We start from the raw sequence: 21,762 nt of genomic DNA, 5'->3' as shown, positions 1-21,762 counted from the left end.
GAAGACGTTCGTTTAAACGTTTAATAAAATTATTAAACGTTCACAATAACTATTTTGTTTATTAGTAGCTTGATCGTTTTGCATCGCGCCGCTTAATTGCAAAATACATTTCGTACATCGATACTTCCTCTAAAAAATGTACACGTTCCACATTTGGCACACCTTAGATTTACGTAAATAAAGATGTACCTCAAAATCGAATCTTCGGAGAAGTCGAGTCGTAGATTAAACTAAATATCACAAAGGTGCACTTATAACAAATTAAATAAACTAGACTGCCGTGTGAACTGTTTATTCTGAAAACAGTGGTATGTGGGTGCGAGCACAGATTTAAATGAGATAAAATCGTGAGATTAGATATTCTCTCGATCGCTTTCAAAATAAACAGCTCGCACAATTCTTACGTGTGTATAGCTTTCTATTAAATAACAGCTTAAGATAAAATTTAACAGATCGACTTCGCTATCTGCAACAAAAATCGTCATTCAACGCCAAATGTGGCCGTTTGAGATTCACTCGCTTAACACACACACACAAAAATAGAATGAGTATTAAGTACGATTAAGCTCTACAAAGGGAGGAATCGTAAAGTAATAATACTACGTAAACATTCTTCACGTAACTACAAATATCGTGGCGAAGAAAACCTTCTTACTTTAATCAGATATACGTATGTTATCGTAATGACTATGCTAGTAGCACTATAAATGATCTACACGTGTGCTCTAAGCTTAATTGAATCGTAATTTCTGCTACGATTAACGGCAGCTCTTCATTCCACGAATGATCGTCCACGATCTTGATGGTAAAACTAATAATTTACTCCGACGGATATAAGGATACAATCGATTTAACAACTATCTATCATGATTTAAATCTTTCATTACCGAATCTATCGAATTACAAGGGATCGTCATGTTATACACGGAACTAATCGTACGGTGTAATCTCGACAATAAATGGAGGTAGCAATATTGTCAATAACAGGATTAGCCTTAGTGAAATGAATTATGGAACAATGTACAATGTTTATGTCTTGTCGGATATCGGCTGTCCCAGTTTCCGAACTTTCCGCCCATCCTCTACATGTAAATCCACTATTCACGACAGTACAAAATACTGAAACCCTGCTAGATAGAAATTTGCCACGATCGATAACGTACGTTGTGACGTATATCGACGTAAGCATGCCACTCTTTTATGCGTTCAAAGAATGTACTCTTCCGATTCAAACAGTAAATGAGATTAAGATATCGAAATATTACACAAAGCTCGGGCAAGAAATCATCATGACAATCGCGATGTACGTGTATTCTGCACTACTTTTTATGTACAAAGGATACAGGTACTTCTTAAGCGAGAATATCTCTATGTATAAACGAAATAATATTACTGTACGTAATATAGATATGTGTAGAATAGTCCTCGGGAATAGGTAAGATTTGTGATAGAAAAAATGCTTTCTCTATTATTTAGGGTTTAAAGTTGATTAATTTTTCGAGCGTCGCTTTCGTTGCGTGCAACATTTGAAAAAGTAGAATAAAAAACCGCTTGCTACAGTTACATCTTTTTGTGACGAAATTATATATCACATATCTTACATATATAAACCATATAGAAATTATATATACAATATTCAGCGAAAATTACAAAAACTTGTACTTAAATCAGCAATATATCAGCTTAGCTTCTAGAATTTGCCCGGCAGCTTAAAAAAAATCTCTTTGCGAAACTGCATATCACATTAATATAGTCTGTTGTACGTACGCAATTTTAATTTCGTACTTTATACTTTCTCTCGCTGAAATTAAAGTGCTTTGAAAAGATCGGTCGTTTAACAAGCACAAGTCTTGCAAGAAATCCTTTGTTTCAGTTTTTACGTATCTTTACCACACAACTTTTTGTCTGACTCTTACATTTTTAACTTCGATCACTCGTCATTGTTTCTCATTGGCATATGTTTCTGAATTAATCAAGATCTACAGTAAATTCCGCGTTATTAGTAGTAGAGATATTCATTTCCTCGTCTTCAACAGATTCTTTGTCTGTGACGCTGGATACTGTGTGATGGTTGTTTGTCGTTTGATTATCAATCTTTGCTTCGTCGACCGGTTGAACTGTCGTTAGCGTGGTCCACCAATTTGAGAATGCCCCTTTCGCTTGCGACAGTGCTCCCCCTTGTAAATTGTTAGTGCCAAGAATAATATTTTTATGTGTATTCACGCGAGTTCGATCGCACCAGACGTCAAGTGAAATTAAATTAGACATCTAATTTAACATTCCAAATTATGGATTTTTTAAATATAATAATTAGATTCAAAACTGTACATGTAAATATAGAACATAATAAATCTGAAGAAATACGTATATCTTTTTTCAAATACGTATTAATATGCAGTTTACGAAATATTCGTATTCAGAAATTGGCAATATATTTAAATGCACTATTATCCAGCTTACATTTAAATAAATAAATTATGCAACCTTACCCACAGCTTTTCCAGTGGTGGCCACTGCGCGTCCAGTCGTTGCCATTGCCTGATTCAACTTCCTACCGCTTTCCGTATTTTGCATCGTGCTGGAATAAAGAGGTTTTTATTTTCTTAAATACTGTACTCTTAATTAAAATTAAATATAGTGACGCAGGAAAACAATGGAATGAATTCGTTTTATTTTTTGTTCCTTGCACTATAAATGTATATTTTATATGTGAAATTTAACTTACTGTGATAATCGTAATTTCATATCTTGCACCGACAGCTGACCAGCGAATGGATGCCCAGGTTCTATATTGTGTATCTCTGATTTGCTCGCACTGTACCACGTTTTGTAATTATTTGTAGTGCGCCACGCGGACATGAATGCTGCGTTGTAATGATCCGACTGACGAGTATCCTGTTGCATGGAAGTACGCAGCATACTCAACAGATACACTCGGAACTGTGTTCTGATCCATTCGTCGCCGCCCTCCCATCCCACCCCGTCCAGAAAAATATCCTTCCGAGGCTCGGCTACATGCCTTACGACGTAATCGGCGAATCTCAAGTCCTCCGTGGTGAGATGCAGCTGCCGCCTCAGCTCGGGATCGGTCGCTTCTATCCGCGTATTTTCAACCTTTTGTGAAGAGTAAGCGATTATAAATCAAACCATTTATATTCAAATATACATTTAACATTATTTAGATTACCTCGACTAGCACATCGATGAGCTGCTTCTTTTGTTTAAATAGTACATTTGTGGCACCTACTATATATCCTCTAACATTAACGTCCCCCAAGAGATCCAAATAGGGCAAAGATAGGTAAGGTAAGCAGAGATATCCCTAGAACAGTTATATATTTTTACAATATTTAAAAAATGTTCGAAATGCAATATGCAAAATTTTTACAAATGATATATCCATAGTGAATACATCATGTATCATTACCTTTATAAATAATTCCAAAGGTAGGCCGCATAACTCTGGATTAATATGCGCGATTTGCGTAATGTTATTCGTTAATCTCGCATCAGAAAGCGCATCGCTACTCGTGTCACGAGGTAAACTATTATCTGTGTCACCAGTGTTTAATGTAATAGTGTTCACACTGTGTACCCTGTGTACGTTATCGTTCGGCTTTGGCGAATATTTCGAATTGCTTTCCTCCAGGTAAGATTCGGTGCATTCCTGTGCCGATTCTATCTCGATAACTTTCATATTCAGATTTTCATTGTCGTTGTTATTCTTCTGTAGAGTTACATGCTGCAATCCGTCCAAGCATTTGCCCTCCATCGACTCCATAGTTTTGTTATCGTTAATGCACAAGGAGTTTCTATTGCTGTTATCGTTGCATTGCTCATGACTCGTGTTCGATATATTGTCTTTGACGATATGAGTGGATGACAAGTTGGAATCGTCGACATTATTCGAGATTTCTTCCTCATCGAAAGTCGGAATCGGAGACATCGGTCTGGATGGTCTAAAGCATTTTATTTAGATTGCTATTAACATTGACATGTTCACTAAACAAAAAAAAAAACAAAAAAAAAATTAAAATATCTCCATAGTACCTCACACATGCAGCTTGTTGGAGACCATGTTCGATCATGTCTGGGAACAGTGACAGTAAAGTCAATATTGTAGCGCATAGTGGTTGCACGGGTGATTGATAAAAAACTATCCTTTTCTCAAGCAGGAGTAATTTAAACAGGAGCAACACTTTGTGACGGAATTGCAATATAAAATCTCTCGCAGATAAACCTGCAAATAATCGTAATTATATATGTATATATAATGCAGATGATACTTATTAAACACAGGAATGCATTGATGGACAATTACCAACAAAGATTTGCGGCGGTATCTGACTTTCGCCGCTCATACATGAATTAAGATGATGATAGGTATCCTCCAGTAAGGACACTTTACTAAAATCCCCTTCTTCGAAATATGCATGCGTTATCAGAGCCATTTTTACTTGAATGTGTCCATACAGAGGCAAAGTACTCAGCACGCAAACCGACTTTTGAACAGTGCCTCTCGTTATATCGGACGTACGATTCTTTAGTTTCTGCAAGCACAGTAACGTCCTACTTTACATTTATTCAGAGAATTAAAATTTATATATGATCTTGTAGGAATGTCTTAAACTAAACACATCCAGAAGACGTCTCTACGTCCTATAGGGATGTTCACAGGATGTCTATAGGATGTCAAGTATTAAAACTATCTAGATATTGAAACACCAAAAAAATACTTTTATATACCTCCACAGGTATTTGGCGGAAACATGAAATGCCATATATTGTTCGTTTCGGATCGTTCAGACTAGGTAAGTGAAAATAAACCGTGTCCTCGTCGTAGTTGTGAGAACCGTCGGGCAGAGCGAGAGTGGGCAGATACTTCCATCCCAACGGGCATTCATTAGGCGCATCAGGCACCAAAGGTGGAAATGAGTATTCGACCTAAAAAGGTAACATTACGTTAGGATCCATTACGCGATGGACGTGATTGGAAACGCGCGGGGAGCGTCGATGTAACGAGGAGGAAGGTTAATCTGGCCTGTCATTCTACCTGGCAGCCTTTCTTGTGGTGAAACCCGACGACGATGACGTGAAGAATCGGCCCACTCGATTCCGCCATCCTTACGGCTCCGGTGGTGACAACGACGCGGCACTTCTGGGATACCTATCTCCACGAGCAACTCGCTCGCATCATTTCAAAACCTCGAGAAATATCTGTCGAGCCAGATGAGCTGATAGCGACGGACATGCGATTTGACATGCGCCATGACGCATATGAACATGTGTCGACTGAGCGTGCTGCACACACACACACACACACATATACACACACGTAGATATATACGCACGCGTAGAACGTTATCATCAGTTATCATGAACGGCTACTATCCAATAATATAAATTTATCTTTAATATAATTCGGAGTTGGGAAGTTCTTCACACGAGATAACTACATTCACACGTCAATCCATTTAGGCATGACTCAATAATGCTTAATAACTATTCAAGAAGGTTCAAGAAGGCACCTCGGTAATCGTTCAAAGAAATTTAAATAATGAGTGCCTCACGGCACAAAAATTTGGGTAATTGAAATATGTTTTTTATAAACTTATCAGTACAAACAATTCAATAAATTATACATATATTTGCGCTTCTCTAAACAATTAAACATAAAAAAATTGTAAAATAGCGTTGCCCCTCTTTTACATCTATATCACATTTGTATTCATTATATTGAAATTGAAGTCAATGAAATCTCTGTTTAAAAGTATCTTTGATTTAATAACAAAATGATTCACATATCGCATACAATGGTTACTTGTACATGTGTATAATAATAATATGTATATATATATATATATATATACAAGTTCTTTTATTACACAATCCAAAGATACTTATTACACAATCCACGTTAGATACTTTCAGTTATCAGTTATTATACAAGTTTACAAACTGAAGCAATTCATTTTCTTTATAACAAATCCACGCCTCCGTCCCATTATATCGAAATTGCAATTTCGTTTTATAAATACGTAGAAAAAATATATAGAAAAATAATTATACTGTGCATGTACATACATACAAATATATATACATATAAAAACATAAATATAATTATTTTCCTATTTTTTTTCTATTTTTCGATCTGTCACATAAGAGAGCACAGCAACAGAATGCATGACAGCGGCATTTCGTTTTCACTCGAATAAGTCCATTTTCTCTCGATCCTTGCTAGGCTGCGTCTACGCAAGATGACAATTCGCAGGACGCAGCTTCGAGAATATCTTGTTCGCTCTAGTTGGGAGCGCGAAGTTATTCTATGTCATTGGCCTCATAGCCGTTCTCCTTCCCCATGGCAGCGAGTAGGAAGGAGAGGAAGAAGATGGGTGGAAAGAGTCAGTCGGAAGACGCGCTACCTGCGTACATTGAAACCTCGGGTACCATCCGGACCGGCAGGCATACGAACGACGTTGCTAGGAAAATTATTGCCGTTCGGCGTGCTCGATTTTGCCTGAATTCTGTTGATCTCCTGCATCGTCTTTTCTTCCGGACTCTTCTCTTCCCCCAGGATCCTCCTGCGTGCTTCTGCATATTCTTGCTCTCGCTAAGACAATTCATTACATTCTCATATGTTTGATAGTACAGGGTTTTATGGACAAATTAAGAATTTTCCAGTAAGAAACACTGATGATTGACAGTATAACACAGAATCATTATATCTTGGATGTTTGCCAATGTTAAATAAAGACGAAATGATTCACTGTAGAGATTCTATAACAGTCTGGCCACGAGTAATTTTATCAAAACAAAAAATAAGAAAGAAGGATATATATATTGTCTCTTTTTATACATGCTATTTTATTCTAGATATTATTTCACTTCTAACTTAATTACTAAAGTTAACAAAAATGATGGGCCAATAAAAAATTTCTGGCTAGAATTTGTTATAGAGTCTCTAATTCATTGTACTACACTGTGTCTTTCAACAAGCGAATTCCCTTGCATTACACTAATACATACTGAAAGCTGCTATACATTAAATTAACCAAGTTAAATGTAAAAGCATTTATGTATATAAATATTTTAAACGATTAAATACTCAATAATGATATCATTGCGTTATTTAACAGAGGGCACATATATTATTTCATTGTCAAAGTTGATTATATTATTTCACTTAGATTTATACATTTATATTATACAAAGCAGTCTTTAATGTATTCTAATAGATTTTTGCTTTCCAGCAAAAGACACAGATGACACAATGTAACACAATAAATTATTACACATCCTTGGATGCTCTCCATTTGATAACAAATGGAAAGTCCGTCTTTGTTACTTTCTGAATGTTGAAAAAGATGATGTTTATATCACTGAATGGAAAACACTCCTTGTTTGCAAATATTAAACAAAGATGAAATAATTCACAGTGTTATGCTGTTATTGTGTCTCTTACTAAAGCACCTCTAGTGTAATGAAATAACCGAATTCACCATATGTCTCTTGCTGGTAAGCATCCTAAATTATGTACCTGTTTAAGAGACTTAATAGGTTGTTTAGGTTTTTCATCATTCAGTGGACCATCACCGCTACCCCGCGAATCTGCAGTAGGTCTCTTTAATATCTTTACCATAGGTTTTGGAGGTACATATTGAGATCTAAGGCCATCTTCCCCTAATATAATCATCCTTGTGTTGGCATCGTTACTGGTTCTATATCCAAAATATTGTTAAATACATAAATATATACATTGTATATTATAAATGACAGAAACAAGTCCAAGAAATGTTTCTCCTAAACCTACTTAGAAGATTCTATTTCTTCCTCCACTGTGTTCAAACGAAGAGCTTCCAGTCTTTTGTCAAGTGCCTAAAAGCCATCAGAATTTTTATCCCTCTTTTATGTATCACATAACGATAAATAATTTCCATGAACGACATCGACCGGGAGTGAAAGGAAATTTTAGGAAAAGAATTTTGTACAAAAAACGTGTCCTTATGGCAGCATAAAGTACTACGATTAACTCACGTGAATCAATCTATCAATTAAGGATCGCGATGTACAAACAACGAAGAATACAAGCGCGATAGTCGGGATGCTCCAAAGCGAGAAAACGTGAAACGACAAACCGCGGAAAGTCTTCTCGTCGTCGACGGGAACTTCGGAGCTCGAAGGAGGTTATAGGTTAACGCGAGACCGTTCGGTCTTACACTCCGATTTGGAAAACGAAATTCTAAGATGTGTCTTACTCCGGATTCCTCAATCTGCTCCCAGCTTTCGAGAACTTCGTCCATGGCCCGGATGTGTTGCGAATTTCCGCAGAAATTCCCGTAACTCGCGTGCAGCGTGCGAGTTGTGGTGTGCTGCGAGGACTGGAGTACTGGAGTGGAGATTTGAAGAACAGCACACCCGTGGTCGGATTTCTGGGGACGTAGTCGGTGCTGCCCTGCGTCGCGATCGGCACTCAAATAAGCAGAATTGGCGGTTCATTGGAAAACCTACGACTCTCATTGAGTCTCTTTGACTCTCAATTCCACTGAATTCCACGAGCTCGGATTCCATTGCTCCAAAATGCTACAGAAAGTTCGTTGCGAGGCGAACCCGTCGACCGGAGATTCGTGAGGCCGAAGCTGCGTTAACGGAAATGAATGGTTTTTCGGGGTGATCAGGACTTTGGAAAAATCTTTACTTTATTTCCATCAGTTTCTGGATTAACTTTAATCTTGTAGATAAACTTTAACTTAATTCTACGAATTGGAAAAAGATACAAAGTAAGTTATAAACTAAGATCAAAGTTAATCTATATTATCAGCATAGAACTTCTAGGAGCCTCCTGGAGACTCCCGTGGGCGACCAATAAGCGTGAAGAACGAATTCGTCCCATATCCGTGTGGGACTCGGCTCAGTCGGTCCTTCCATCATGCCGTACTTTGCCCGACTTTGCACGAGGATTAGTTGACGTTTGATTGGCGTTCGTGTTGGGTCGGGTGTCGGCTTTTCTAACATCAGATTCTGGAGCCGCATGATGAACCGCACAATATCGGCGTGATACCCGATTACACGGTGTGATTCTACTTGTAACTTGAGAAAAATATCTCAGAGTGCAAAATATGACGGAGTTAGAATGGTGAGAAAATTTATTTTCGTTCAAGTGTCTATTATTTCTGCCTGCAGAACACAAACAGTAATATTACATCAATATTATGATTCTTCAACAATACAATTGTAATATAGCACACTGTTTTGTACATAACAGTTACATTGTTGAGCAATCTCTAAATTCTTTAGAGTGGAGTCTTACTCTAAAAAGTGAAAATTGAACCTGTCTTAAGAAAGAGATACCTTAATTTTTAGTCTTTAAAAATGAGATTTTATTATTCAGAGTACAAGAGTCATCCTGAAAATTTTAGAGAATAGGATATTATAGATCTGCTTTTTATTCCTATATTAGAATTATCTCTCTCACTTTCGTCAAACATATATCTATCTTACTTCAAGCTCCAAAAGTATAATTTTGTCGTAGAAAATATATCTTTTGATTGCTTTCCCTTTAATGACACAGTCGACACAAACATTACTCTATCTTTCAATTTTTGGTATTGAATGAATAATGACGATAAAATGATATATGTGTCGATTGTGTCTCCTAAAAGAAAAGCAGCCTTTAACATTGATATAAACTAATAGTAACAGTAATTACTATTAGTTTGTGTTTTCCAGATGATACTATTATTGCAATAATAAGATTTTCTTCTAACATAAGAAAATGAACTATTATACAAAATAGAAATTTTGCAGGATATCAAAATCTATGGAATATGGGACTGTAAAGTTTGCATGCCTGGAAGAAGCTACGGAGCATCCTTTGAAACCAGTTGTAATCACTGTAAGAAATAGCTGTTACTGTATCATTTTATAAATAGATCTTCGCGTTATTTGTACTTTTTATACTCAGCAACTTCGCTTTTTCTCTCTTTAATATCAGAATATGTATTTATCTCATTTTAAGTACAAACATTTCTGGAGATTTCAAGCAACACGAACAGACCTAATGTTTCAATTTATATCTCGTATTCTATCTTGTATAAACAATAAATTTTGATAAAAGATTTTTTTTACTCTTGTATAGCTAATCGATGGACGTAGCGCAGCTAGACGAAGTGCGTTGCGGAGTACAAGTACCAGTTCCTCCACTGGAACGCCTACACCAACGCACGCACCGATTCCTGCAAATCCACTGAGTGATCCATTGTTGAGTCATCCTTCCCTAGACGGTTCTGATCCTCTTACACAATTTGCTCGAGAAGAATTGGATCCTCTCTCTAAAATGGCTGCAGACGAAGTAATATATTTATTTAGATTTAATTATGTTTTTATCATTTTTACTTAACTTAAGTTTATATTATCTGCGTCATATAGTGGGATTATTCTAATATTACACCTGCGGATAAAAAATCAAAGGACACAGCAGAGGAATTGGTAGAACCATGGTCTGTTAGACGTTCCGCTATACTGAGTAAATATACCACCTCTGAAAAATTATCGATTGTCACCAGTTTCTTACCAGGTGGTGAAAAAGGTACCTTTTTAAAAAGATTATTAATTAATTTAATTTATGAACGAATATTAAAATATAATATTTTATTCATTTTAAATTGCTTATTAATTAATAACTTTTTAAATTGCTGCAATGTTGCTTTGTCACAGTTGTAGTGAAAGTTCAGCCGAGTGGGCCAATGGTCGACAAGGTAAAAACGCGACTTGAACAATTAGACGATTTTGAGGAAGGTTCTGTTCGGCAAATGTTGGACTTGTCGCAACAACAATACACTGCACGAATCGAACAATTAAACAACGAACTAGTACAAGCGTGGCATTCCGACCAAAGAGTAAAGGCGCTCAAAATTGCAATACAGGTTTTGACACATTTATTAGCTTTTATGAGAACTCAGAACAAAAGAACTTACGATTTAGGAATTAATGTTAAATTATTTCAGTGTGCCAAATTATTAGTAGATACGTCTGTAATGGCTTTTTATCCGAGCAAGTTTGTTCTCATCACAGATATTTTGGATATCTTTGGAAAACTTGTGTATGAGAGATTGAAAATGAAGGCTGAGTATTACAAGTAATTATTATATACGAAAGCTCTTATTTTTTAATTGCATGTATTTTATGTTTTTTTTTTATCGAGCAGTTACAAACGTTATTTATAGTTATTGATATTAATACTTTTTTTTTAGACCAGGAAGTAAAGTACCTACGAGTTTGCCCGATAATTTTACACCCGACATGGTTCCTGAGAACGCGAAGGAGACGTGTCGGAATTGGTTTTACAAGATAGCTTCAATACGGGAACTAGTACCGCGTCTTTATGTAGAAATGGCAATAATAAAATCTTACAGTTTTTTAACGACTAGGTACGACTTTCGTCATTATATAGATATTCGTAATGTTGTAACAACATGATGATTGAAATATTAAAGTAATACTTTTATTTTAGTGAATTTAATACTGCTCTGTTACGTATAACTCGTATGATAAGGGGTATCGGAAATCCATTGATAGCAGTTTATGCAAGATGTTATTTATGTCGTGTGGGATTGGCGTTGAACAAAACATCAGACTTCGAATTTGTGAGGGAAAATCTATATGACTTTCTTTTTACGTACCAGCAGCTATTTGGGACTGCTGTGAAAAATGAAATAGTGAAGCAAAATGTTACTCTTCATTCGTATCTTAATTTATATTCGCCAGCTTTGGATTGGATCGTACAGGTTTTAGTGGCGACATCGCCTGAGAGCCTTTTCGAAGAGGTTTTATCTCGTTGTAAAAAACAAGAGAACGGGTAAATATATTTTAAACGTGTTATTTTTAATTTATCTTTAATTTTTAACTTTTATCTAATCGAGTGTATATGTTTTCAGATCGTTATTATTAAATACAGTGTTGACTGCATTTAAACCTACTTATATTGCTGCACGTGCTATGGATTTTGTGAATTTAATAGTAGCGAGTGAAGACGATGGTATTGAAATTTAAAAAAATGAAATCGAGAATATAGTAACACTTTTAAATTACGTTTTCTCTTTTTAATGTAATAGGATATCCTCAATATCTCTTATATCGAAGTTTGGGAGAATGCCTTGTACGAGAATCTCCGCCGAAAGAAGACTGTCAATCAGTGCTTAACGTAATATGGAAGTACATAACGGATCTCACAGATCCCAACAAATTCATGCATTGCGTCGAGATTTGGATTCAGTTCACTGTTATACACTTTTCTGTAAGTTATATTCGCACAAATAATATTTAATTATACTTTATGTGAAATTAAATTATTGTACATATATGTTTATAGGTAATTGAATTAAATTTATTTTTCGGCAAAATAATAGATCGGCTGCGACCAAACAAAGCTTTCGAAAATTATTATTCACAATTGCAGAATATTATTGAGAAGATAGTTGCCCACACACAAGATTTTGAATCACTGCTTGCTATGGTAACTATCCGCGCTATTATAAACGCACATATTATTCATATTTATTCATGTAATTTTAAGACACTCGATCTGTTATAAATTATTTAACGTTTTGTAGGACAATTTTTTACCTCTGATTGATTTGTTTCACAAGGAAAGTGTTAAGGTAGAAGTTTGTAAAACTGTCATAGAAGGATTGAGTGTGCAAAACGGACCTATTACGGATCCTATTATTATAAACGCTCTGATGTTTATTGCGAGAATAATGCACGATTCCGTTAGGTACATCAATTTAATTTCACGATTAAAGTTTATCCTACTCTCTAAAATCAAACAAATCATTGCAGTGCTCTGACCGTTGAAGATGAGAAACGACAGATCGGACAACTAATATGCGGACTAGTGCAACGAGTAGATTATGGTCGCGATTTTGAGAAGCAGCTTAGTTTTTACGTAGAGGCCAGGGCAGCATTTCCTAATCTTGATAGCGTTCATATACAACTTGTACAAGTATGTGATACATATATGTTCTATTTGATAATACATAAATGATTCTTTCTTTTATACTGTTGATATATAAAGAAAAAAGGTTCAGCGGCAATAAAGTTTCTTTTTATTTACGCTCAGTGCGTGAATAGATTATCAGTTGATACTAGAAAGATAGTACGTGGTCATCACACAAGAAGAACGTCGGCGTTTGTACGTGCCTGTGCTGCATTCTGTTTCATTACTATACCATCGTTAACTCTAGTCCATACACGCCTTCAATTATATCTACTGTCCGGACAGGTTGCCCTTTTAAATCAATGTTTAGGCCAAGGTGCGAATCGAATTAATTTTTATTTTAACATTAACATATTTTTTATTTTTTTCGTTAATTTATATGCGTAATTTGGCATTTTCAGCCGATGCTTGTTTTAAAGCTGCTTTGAGTTTAGTTCCGGAAATGCCGAAAACCATCGATATCGATGGAAGACAGAAAAGTTCGCAGCCGTATTTGCTCTCATACTTATCGAATTTTTTGTCAACATTGTTAGTAGTTCCCGTAAGTATATTGATATACGTTATGTTTTTAATTTTATGATTTTAAGATTGTTCTGTATTAGGATAGCCCAGAGCATGGCGTCCTGTATTTGATGAGAGGCTTGCTCAATGCAGTTCAACGTTACTTTGAGGAGAATACCTCAACCAAACCATATTTATATTTACGTGTACTCGATCTTCTTTCAACGGTAGCGCAGGAAAATTATCCGTACCATATCGATAAGGTATTTTATGCTTTTGCGCACATTTGAAGGGGCAAATAAATAGCTGCCATATTTTCAATACTTTAAAATTAGAAAAATTAATTATAATCTCTAATATTTATGTCACATAATGGCATTTCAGATTGACTCAAATGATAAATTGTATGGATCGGATCAGAAATTTATCGGTGAAGTCAATAAAATATGTTCAAAAATCGTTGAGGAAATCTTAGGCCATCTCAAGTATCTTGGATCCAGCGAGCAATTCGATAAACAATCAGCTTTGGCACTCGAGCTGTTTAATTGTTTTATTATTCGTGCAGATTTACGAGACACTGTATTAGCAAACATGGCTGTAAATTTGTGGCACTTATCACAACGACACGGTTCGGTGGATTCTAAAGTGACGGTAAATATGTATTTGGAGTAATCAAGATTTAGATTTTTTAATACATTGTTTTGCTTTTAAAATCTTTATTTTGGATATCCTTTTCAGATGAGAACAAAAGCTTACATGACACAGAAGAGTCATCATCGAGAATATGAACATTTTGCTGAAATACTGAAGAAAATGTCGAGATGAGTGACATTGAGACTTGATAACAATAAGGATCTAGCTTAAACATTTTTTATTGGCAGTTATTTTGGAAGACATTTTGCATAATTGTGCAATAATAATTTATCTGATTATGTCAATGAAGCCAAAATTAACAAATAATACCAAAAATATAAAAAGATAATAAAAGAAAGATAAAACAGAATATAAATCATAATAATTAATTGTTAAAAGTTAATATATAATATTATTAGTTAATATACATCATACAATATACACAAAAGTATTGTATAATACATATTACGTATAGTTGTGTATTGTATATTACAAGTTAGTATACAATATACAATTGATTGTTAAGCATCATTTTATACTATATTTTTTCAAATATAGCAAATGCTGCTCAATATATGAAATGTATAAATAATCGATGTAGAGAGAATTTCTACTCAATAAAAACATTATTGTTCTAAATTTGTTAAAGAATACATTTGTATCATAACTTTTTTTGAATATTTTCTAGTCCATATCGAATCATTCATATACTTACAGCTTACGAGACAATCAAGTATTGTATATTACATCATTTAGTTTATCATACTGCATTGTCATTAATTCACCACTTATCATAAACTCTTCGTAACGTATCCTCATAATATAACTGCCATAGAAAAATAATGATTATTTATAGACTTCATAAATCACACGTGATATATCTTCACGAATACTTCAATATGGAAGACATCTGATTTGGGAGATATAAGATATTGTTCAAGATGATTTTTATTTTTTTAAAACAGAGCGAAGCGCATCCAGAAATATATCGGCATGATGCTCTGTGAAGGTCAACGCAGGCCTCAACCGCACGGCCTGGCTGCCGCATCCACCTGTCTGAATACCTAATAAGAACAGAGGAAAATGTGAAAACATTAAAGATATTCTTAGCATTCACATTTTACGCTGCAACATTACCTTACCTTTCATTGCAAGTTTCTTGATGATGCTATCTCGCGCTTCAGGCGAGGGGCAATTAAACGCTATGAAAGTCCCACGTCCGCGCACTGCATTGATTACATTGGAATGTTCCTTTTGCATATCCATCAAATGTTTTAACAGATAATTGCCCACGCGCATAACTCTATCCAAAAGATTCTCCTTTTTAATCGTCTTTATAATCGTCTCGAGCAGGATCACTTTGCTGGGATCGCCCATCCAAGTATTGAACACACGATATGACAGTTTCGGTCTGCGTGCAGGTAATTATACGTTAATACTTAAAACATGATTTTCTATTATTTTATCATTGAAAAAAAAAAAGATTTACTTCAAATCCTCCGTATGATAATAACCTCCTAATTGCATTTTCTTGCTGAAAGTCATTACGTCGGGTGGAGTATCTAAATTAAAGTGCTCGTGGCACCACATTTTTCCCGTTGGTCCGCCACCGGTTTGCACTTCGTCGATAAGTAACGCGGCTCCGTACTGAAATATTTTAACGTGAGATTGCAAATCTTCTAATAACGTAAGATAATTGCCTTGCGAGCTATGCCTTACCTTTCGTGTCACGCGTTGAAGTTCCTGAAAGAATTCTGGGGATGCATGATTGTCGCCGCCTTCTGCTTGAATAGGTTCAATTATCACGCCAGCCACTGGTACTTTCTTTTCGTTTTTGTACTTCTCAAATAATTCCTCGATCTAAAATATTAAGATTTTTTAATCTTCTCATACGGAACGTTTAAAGAAGTATTTAACACTAGAAATACCGAATAATCATTATTGATCATTTCTATTTTTTAAATTAATATTATATTTTTTTGTGTAAAAGACAGGAAGTCCTAAGATGACTTTTGAGTAATTATGTCTTTTATGATAATGAAACACTTTTCCATCACTTTCTTAATTTACTTATTAATTTATTTGCTTGATCCTTTTAATGAGTGAGAAATATTGATTCTTCCGGTGTCAATGATATACCTCTGCGAGGCAACGCTGATCTTCCTGTTTGTTTTCTCGCACGTTTTCTTCTAAAGGATATTTGTACTCTGGAAAGGAGGCGACAGGCCAGTCGAAAGCTGGTATATCCATCTTGTGAATGTACTTGCTGTGAGTCGTTGAGAGACAACCTAAGGTTCTTCCATGAAAGCTACCTATCGATATTAAATATTTCATAAAGATTCCTGATTGGAATGAAACTTGTTTTCACTCGAACAAATGACTGACCTTTAAAGGACATGATAGAGTATCGCGGTGAGCCAGGGATTTGGTTCATCATACACGATTCTATCTCTTCCTTCGTGAACGGTTTGCCTTGCCTTTGTTTCTCGGCGTACCAGATAAAAATGTTTTTAAAAGCATTCTCATTAGAACAAGAACCGCACATCATTGTCGTAATGTGTGATAATCCCGGTGGTGCTAACTGTCCAAAATAATAATTCTTTTCAATTGCGCCAAGATAAAAGACGATATAGGAAATGAATTATAATTTCAGCATATATCTGTTACCTCTTTCTGAAGTAGAACATCTCTTAATCTATTAGGCCAGTCTTTTCCCGGAAAGACACCTAAAGCAGGTCTATTCGCTATAATTTTCTGAAAAGAGTCATCATAATCTAACTATTTTTCATGCAACTTGACAACTTTCATGCACTGTTTTCATAAAGCAAAATAATTTATATGAAGGTACATCAAGAATATCCGATTATATATTAGAATTTCTTTTCAATACTGTATACTTAAAATATAAGTGATATATCTTGTAGAAGAAGTTAGCACGCAAATTCCATACATGAAAAAGAAATACGGTACTCTACGACGGTGTGTGCTTTTATATTACTCACTTGATTAACGGGATCAGCGAGAACCTCCAGCATCGCCGGATGATTATACCCTAGAGGCATTGATGAGATTTGCATATAAACGTCCAGCAAGACATTCCCGTCAACGTCAATTATGTAATTACCGGCGGATTTTTCATAGTCTGCGAAGAATTGTACGGAAGACGCTTGCTGAAGTCACAGATTTCAACATTGTAAACCCATTTCGTCTCTGGTTTACAAAATATTTACAAAAAAGATTTGGCATTATTACTCATATCTTATGTGTAAGTCTATATATATAACAATGTTATATGACAACAGTACAACTACATAGCTTAAATTATTGGATTGACATTCGTAGGCGAAGCGTTCAAAATATCGTCGCGTATAGTAAGCGACTAAATTGATAAGTTAAATAAAATGTCGTGCCATGATGTCACCCAAAGAATCAAGAGGGCCCGACGTACTTGTATCGAACTTAATTCTTGTAGCAAGCTGCGCGATCGAGGGCCCGGTATTTCGGTTGTAAGTACTGGCCCTTCAGGTTCCCTCGGCACCGAACCGGTTAAGCATCTCTTCCACGTAGTAACGCCTGCACGACAATATTACACTCATATTTAAACAAGTATTTCTACGTGCAAATTTCTACATTTTATTTAAATATACAGGCTGTCCCGAAATTCAGAAAATCAAAATATCACGGCAGGAAAATTCTAAAAAACAAATTTAAAGGTATTATTAAAACGCCTTACATTCTTTTGTATGCCATAGACTTTAGTTATCGCGCGTGGCGACTCAGGCGAGACAAGCAGCCGTAATATTTAATTGATTTATGATTTAAAAAAAAAAATCTTTACACATCTCAAAAACTACTGCTCGAAAAATGGTAAATAATTTATACTTTGGAAACTTTCTTACTGTGAATTTTGATTCACGAATTTGGGGACATCCTCTGTATATTTCCTTTATAAAAAAATACATATACGTGTGTATTACACACATAAATTTTTGTGCGCTTTTAAATTTTACTGACATATATCCACACCAGAAGCAGAAAAACAACTTAACTGGCTAAATTGTTCTACAACTCTGATGATCAGTTCTATTGACGGTAGTTAAGGATGATTGCTTGATACATTAGTGTGATTTTATGTATTTGAACCCCTCGTAAATCACTATGTTGCAATGATGTGGGATAAAAGCCGCAAACGCACAAAAGTGAATGAATAAAGAAAACAGAGATTGTAACAAGGAGACTGTGTTAAAAACAATTTGTATCTAGACTGATTGAAATCACGATTAAAAGATAAAGTTCTCATTTAATGATATATAATATATCTGATTATAAGATATGTATGATAAATTTTTGTGTGATTTTGATTGAAATAACATGTTTTGAAAGACTTCTCTTTTAGATATCAGATCGTCTGTTTGATACCTGAGACATTCTGTATCACGAGATAGAATTTAATTCAATACAAATATGTGAAGTAACACAAAATTGACAAGAGTGACAATTCTTGTTTCTTGCGTTATTCCAAACAATTTTCTACTTTTTTAAACCGAGTTGTTTCTAAAATTAAAAGAGATTACAACGAATGTCCTCTTTGGATTGTGTATATCTCGTTGACACTTTATATTTATATTTAGTTTATTTTATCACACTGAAAAAATTCAAAATGATCTAAAATATTTAGCAACCGTAATACTAATTCATATTAACACTATTTATACATATTAACATGATTTTATTGTCCGTTTTATCATCAAGATTCAAAAATATTTGTCGTTAACACAAAGCTGTGTTTTTTACAGAATCGATTTAAAATTAGCATTATAACATTCAACATTATGACAAAAATAAACATACCTTTTTCCTGCTATTTAAGATTTTGAATAAGATTGACTTAATTAACCTTTTAAATCAAATTGAATTAATTAAATTTAACAGAAGGTATTAATATTCTTTAATAAAGATATATACAGCGTTAAAAGTATCTATCGAAAATACATTGTGAGAAAGTCAATATATTAATTTCTATTTTAATATTATTCGCTACTTTTTTGCTTTCTGCGATCGCTGCTCTGTGTAGGGATTTAAGGTTTCGCGGGGCGGCGAAGCAACTGGAGCCGGAATGAATTTATCGATTTTGTCACGGTCCACGCAGCATCCGATAGAGCGGCATGCTCCAGGATAGATTCTCGTCGCCCATTATGTGAATTACACGAATCCGAAGAGGAATGAAGCAGTATAAATACCGTTTAGCAGCTGTCGGAGCGAAGTCCGCCCACTCAACGTACGATGATACTTGTTAAGGAGCATTTCCGTTTGAGACGAGAGTACAGATACAAGGGCTACTCAGCAACGTTGTCTCTGCCGAAGGGATGGAGCCGTACTGGTCGCTGATACGCGCTGATAGTGTTCACCCAGTTTAAAGAGTCGAGAGTCTCGTGGGGGCGCGAGTTGCTCGAGCAGTCGCTCGGCGATAGAGAGAGAGAGAGAGAGAGAGAGAGAGAGAGAGAGAGAGAGAGAGAGAGAGAAACAGACAAAGAGAGAGAAAGAGAGGGAACTCATCATTTCGTATATCGTCGTAGGAATTTACCATCAATTTCAGAGCGCCGAATATCACAAGTATTAATATTCTACCCGATGTGCGGAAAAAGAACAATTCAGCACAGCGGATTATTTGGCAGCGCGTGTGAAAGGTACCGAAGGCAAAAAAAAAAAAAAGAAGAAGAAGAAGAAAAACGTCGGTCTCTTTTTTCGCGATGCTCCGACTGCGAAAGCAGTCACTGATTAATGCGAAGTATCAAATTGTCCTTGCTTGCACAACTGTCTGTCTGTACGTCTGTTTCACCGTCAACGAATACCGTTGCGCTTCGTGTCAGGAATAGTACTGCAATTCCAACGGTTCCACGTGGCGCGACACGGTGAAAGTGAAAGTGCAATTTCGGGCTTTTTCTTCATTGGTCGTATCATTTAAATGCGTAACAAAATTGTACATGTAATTCCCTGAAAAGAAGTCTTCCTTTGTATGTCCCTCGTTTTACGAGCCTCATACATGTTTATCGCAATCATTTACGATGCTAAGTTATGCCGCATAACTAATTTGTAATTTAATGTTAATTTAATGTTAATTTGGCGTACATAATTAATTGAGATATAATCGAGATTATATTATTATCATATATTATTCACAAGAATTATTGAATTTTGTGGCGATCGTTATTTGACCACCACTGAACAATACAGCTATAAATATGTATACATATATTAGGTTTATCGGAAAGTTCGTTTCAAATCTTGTAAGTTCAGGACGCAATATTTCGCTCAAAGAGTAACTTTATTGAAATAAATATGTTCATAATATTCAAAAAACGACGTTCAATTGAGTAAAATCAAATTTGTAGATATAATAAAAAAGGGCTAAAAACAACAATAGTTCTTAATTGCTGCTATTTAATCGTCCTTATAACATACAAAAACAAACGTTTCCACCATCGATTAGGTCATTCTCAATATTAAGGGTAAAATTTATAAATAATTATGTGTGTCCTAATAATAACAGATTTAAAATTTCTTCTAACAAAAAGCGTTTAATAAAAGCCGCATATCTAAATTCTACTAATTAATATCAAATTGGGCTTGTGCTCTTAATCTAATGACTTATATTACTTTACTTGAAGTTATATATGTGCTTCAAATTGTAGGAATTTACAAGATCTCGTAGTCACTCCAATCAAGTTGAATACAACGTAAGAGTATAACGTAATTTGCAATTGTCTCGATCAATGTATCCGTCGTGTATAAATGTTTGATAAAATTGCATTTGTGAAAAGCTGTTGAAAAACTGTAAATAAATTATGTATTAATATTATGTAATAAAAGTAAATCGATATAATGGTAAATACCTTGATCGAGTTTCAACGGTATAATATAATTAAAGTTATAAATTATTCTTAATGTCTCGATGTTAGATTAATTTTTAACAGATGCAGTGTTATACGAAAAGAGCTTTCATCTTCCAGAGAAACATTCTATTTTGAACTAATGACAAGATAAAAGAATAACGATTAAATAAAGAGAGTATCCTTTGTAGTGGGGGAGTTCAGGAATGGAAGAAAAAGATAAGGAATAAGGAAAAGTTTAGGTTACAAATATGTTCAATGATCTTGGCCCATCTCTCGGGTAGTTGCACGACACCCTTGCTCCAAAATGAATGTTTCTTATTGGCGAAGAATTGATCGTGGTGAATTCTGAGGGCTCGTGAAATTGAAACGAACTTTCCGAACAATCTAATATGTACACGTATGTACATCTGCAGGCACGTGCCATCAGTATACATAGTTGAAAGTGTTTATGCTGCGCTTGACCCCATTGCGAAAGACGGAAGGCAAATAACCAGTTACGATCGCTCTTGTCTCGACAGACAGAATATAAAGAAATCGATGACTGGGCAGGTTTCAGACGAAAGCAATAAACCGATCTGTCAGTCGGTGGATGTCTTATTAGACAGAATAAGGATACCGTATTTTTCTTATGGTTCGAATACGAACATTGTGTTGAAAACGTGAGAGCATGCGAATGATGATCGACCTCCTGGACCTCTGATCGACGATATAATTTCGAGCGAATGTGCCAAATGGACCGCA

At 35.2% G+C, this 21,762-nt stretch overlaps 4 protein-coding genes across 5 annotated transcripts; 1 reads left to right on the top strand and 3 right to left on the bottom strand.

Moving 5' to 3' along the window:
• Positions 1–1,635: 1,635 nt before the first annotated feature.
• Positions 1,636–5,345, bottom strand: LOC108747032 (late secretory pathway protein AVL9 homolog). The gene is made up of 9 exons (XM_018484254.1): positions 5,054–5,345; positions 4,747–4,944; positions 4,322–4,550; positions 4,051–4,240; positions 3,428–3,959; positions 3,188–3,322; positions 2,726–3,114; positions 2,490–2,578; positions 1,636–2,177 (listed from the first exon to the last, which is right to left on the bottom strand). Exons 1-9 carry the CDS (start codon positions 5,120–5,122, stop codon positions 1,969–1,971), a joined length of 2,040 nt encoding a protein of 679 aa, XP_018339756.1. The 5' UTR covers positions 5,123–5,345; the 3' UTR covers positions 1,636–1,968.
• A 767-nt stretch (positions 5,346–6,112) lies between these two features.
• On the bottom strand, positions 6,113–8,503 carry LOC108746804 (SUZ domain-containing protein 1). The gene is made up of 4 exons (XM_018483774.1): positions 8,256–8,503; positions 7,811–7,875; positions 7,538–7,718; positions 6,113–6,610 (listed from the first exon to the last, which is right to left on the bottom strand). Exons 1-4 carry the CDS (start codon positions 8,298–8,300, stop codon positions 6,419–6,421), a joined length of 483 nt encoding a protein of 160 aa, XP_018339276.1. The 5' UTR covers positions 8,301–8,503; the 3' UTR covers positions 6,113–6,418.
• A 352-nt stretch (positions 8,504–8,855) lies between these two features.
• On the top strand, positions 8,856–14,464 carry LOC108746752 (UPF0505 protein C16orf62 homolog). 2 transcript variants are annotated; one of them, XM_018483693.1, is made up of 18 exons: positions 8,856–9,133; positions 9,805–9,892; positions 10,136–10,348; positions 10,426–10,585; positions 10,714–10,922; positions 11,004–11,134; positions 11,250–11,426; positions 11,510–11,854; positions 11,934–12,034; positions 12,111–12,292; positions 12,368–12,511; positions 12,609–12,772; positions 12,838–13,000; positions 13,118–13,310; positions 13,396–13,535; positions 13,597–13,758; positions 13,880–14,146; positions 14,234–14,464. In XM_018483693.1, exons 1-18 carry the CDS (start codon positions 9,117–9,119, stop codon positions 14,318–14,320), a joined length of 2,943 nt encoding a protein of 980 aa, XP_018339195.1. In that variant the 5' UTR covers positions 8,856–9,116; the 3' UTR covers positions 14,321–14,464. The 2 variants fall into 2 exon arrangements, with proteins under 2 accessions (XP_018339195.1, XP_018339196.1); XM_018483694.1 differs by lacking the exons at positions 13,880–14,146; positions 14,234–14,464 and having other exon boundaries at positions 13,602–13,738.
• Positions 14,465–14,804: 340 nt separating this feature from the next.
• Positions 14,805–19,640, bottom strand: LOC108746903 (4-aminobutyrate aminotransferase, mitochondrial). Its single transcript, XM_018483993.1, has 10 exons — positions 19,369–19,640; positions 17,577–17,701; positions 17,131–17,298; positions 16,796–16,882; positions 16,514–16,709; positions 16,268–16,440; positions 15,848–15,988; positions 15,618–15,775; positions 15,271–15,539; positions 14,805–15,192 (listed from the first exon to the last, which is right to left on the bottom strand). The coding sequence occupies exons 1-10, from the start codon at positions 19,430–19,432 to the stop codon at positions 15,077–15,079; spliced, it is 1,497 nt and encodes a 498-aa protein (XP_018339495.1). The 5' UTR covers positions 19,433–19,640; the 3' UTR covers positions 14,805–15,076.
• Between the last annotated feature and the right edge of the window lie 2,122 nt (positions 19,641–21,762).

The sequence above is a fragment of the Trachymyrmex septentrionalis genome, unplaced genomic scaffold (genome assembly GCF_001594115.1).
Source record: "Trachymyrmex septentrionalis isolate Tsep2-gDNA-1 unplaced genomic scaffold, Tsep1.0 scaffold19, whole genome shotgun sequence".
In the NCBI taxonomy this organism is placed as follows: domain Eukaryota; kingdom Metazoa; phylum Arthropoda; class Insecta; order Hymenoptera; family Formicidae; genus Trachymyrmex; species Trachymyrmex septentrionalis.
This window is presented reverse-complemented; position numbering and strand designations above follow the sequence as displayed.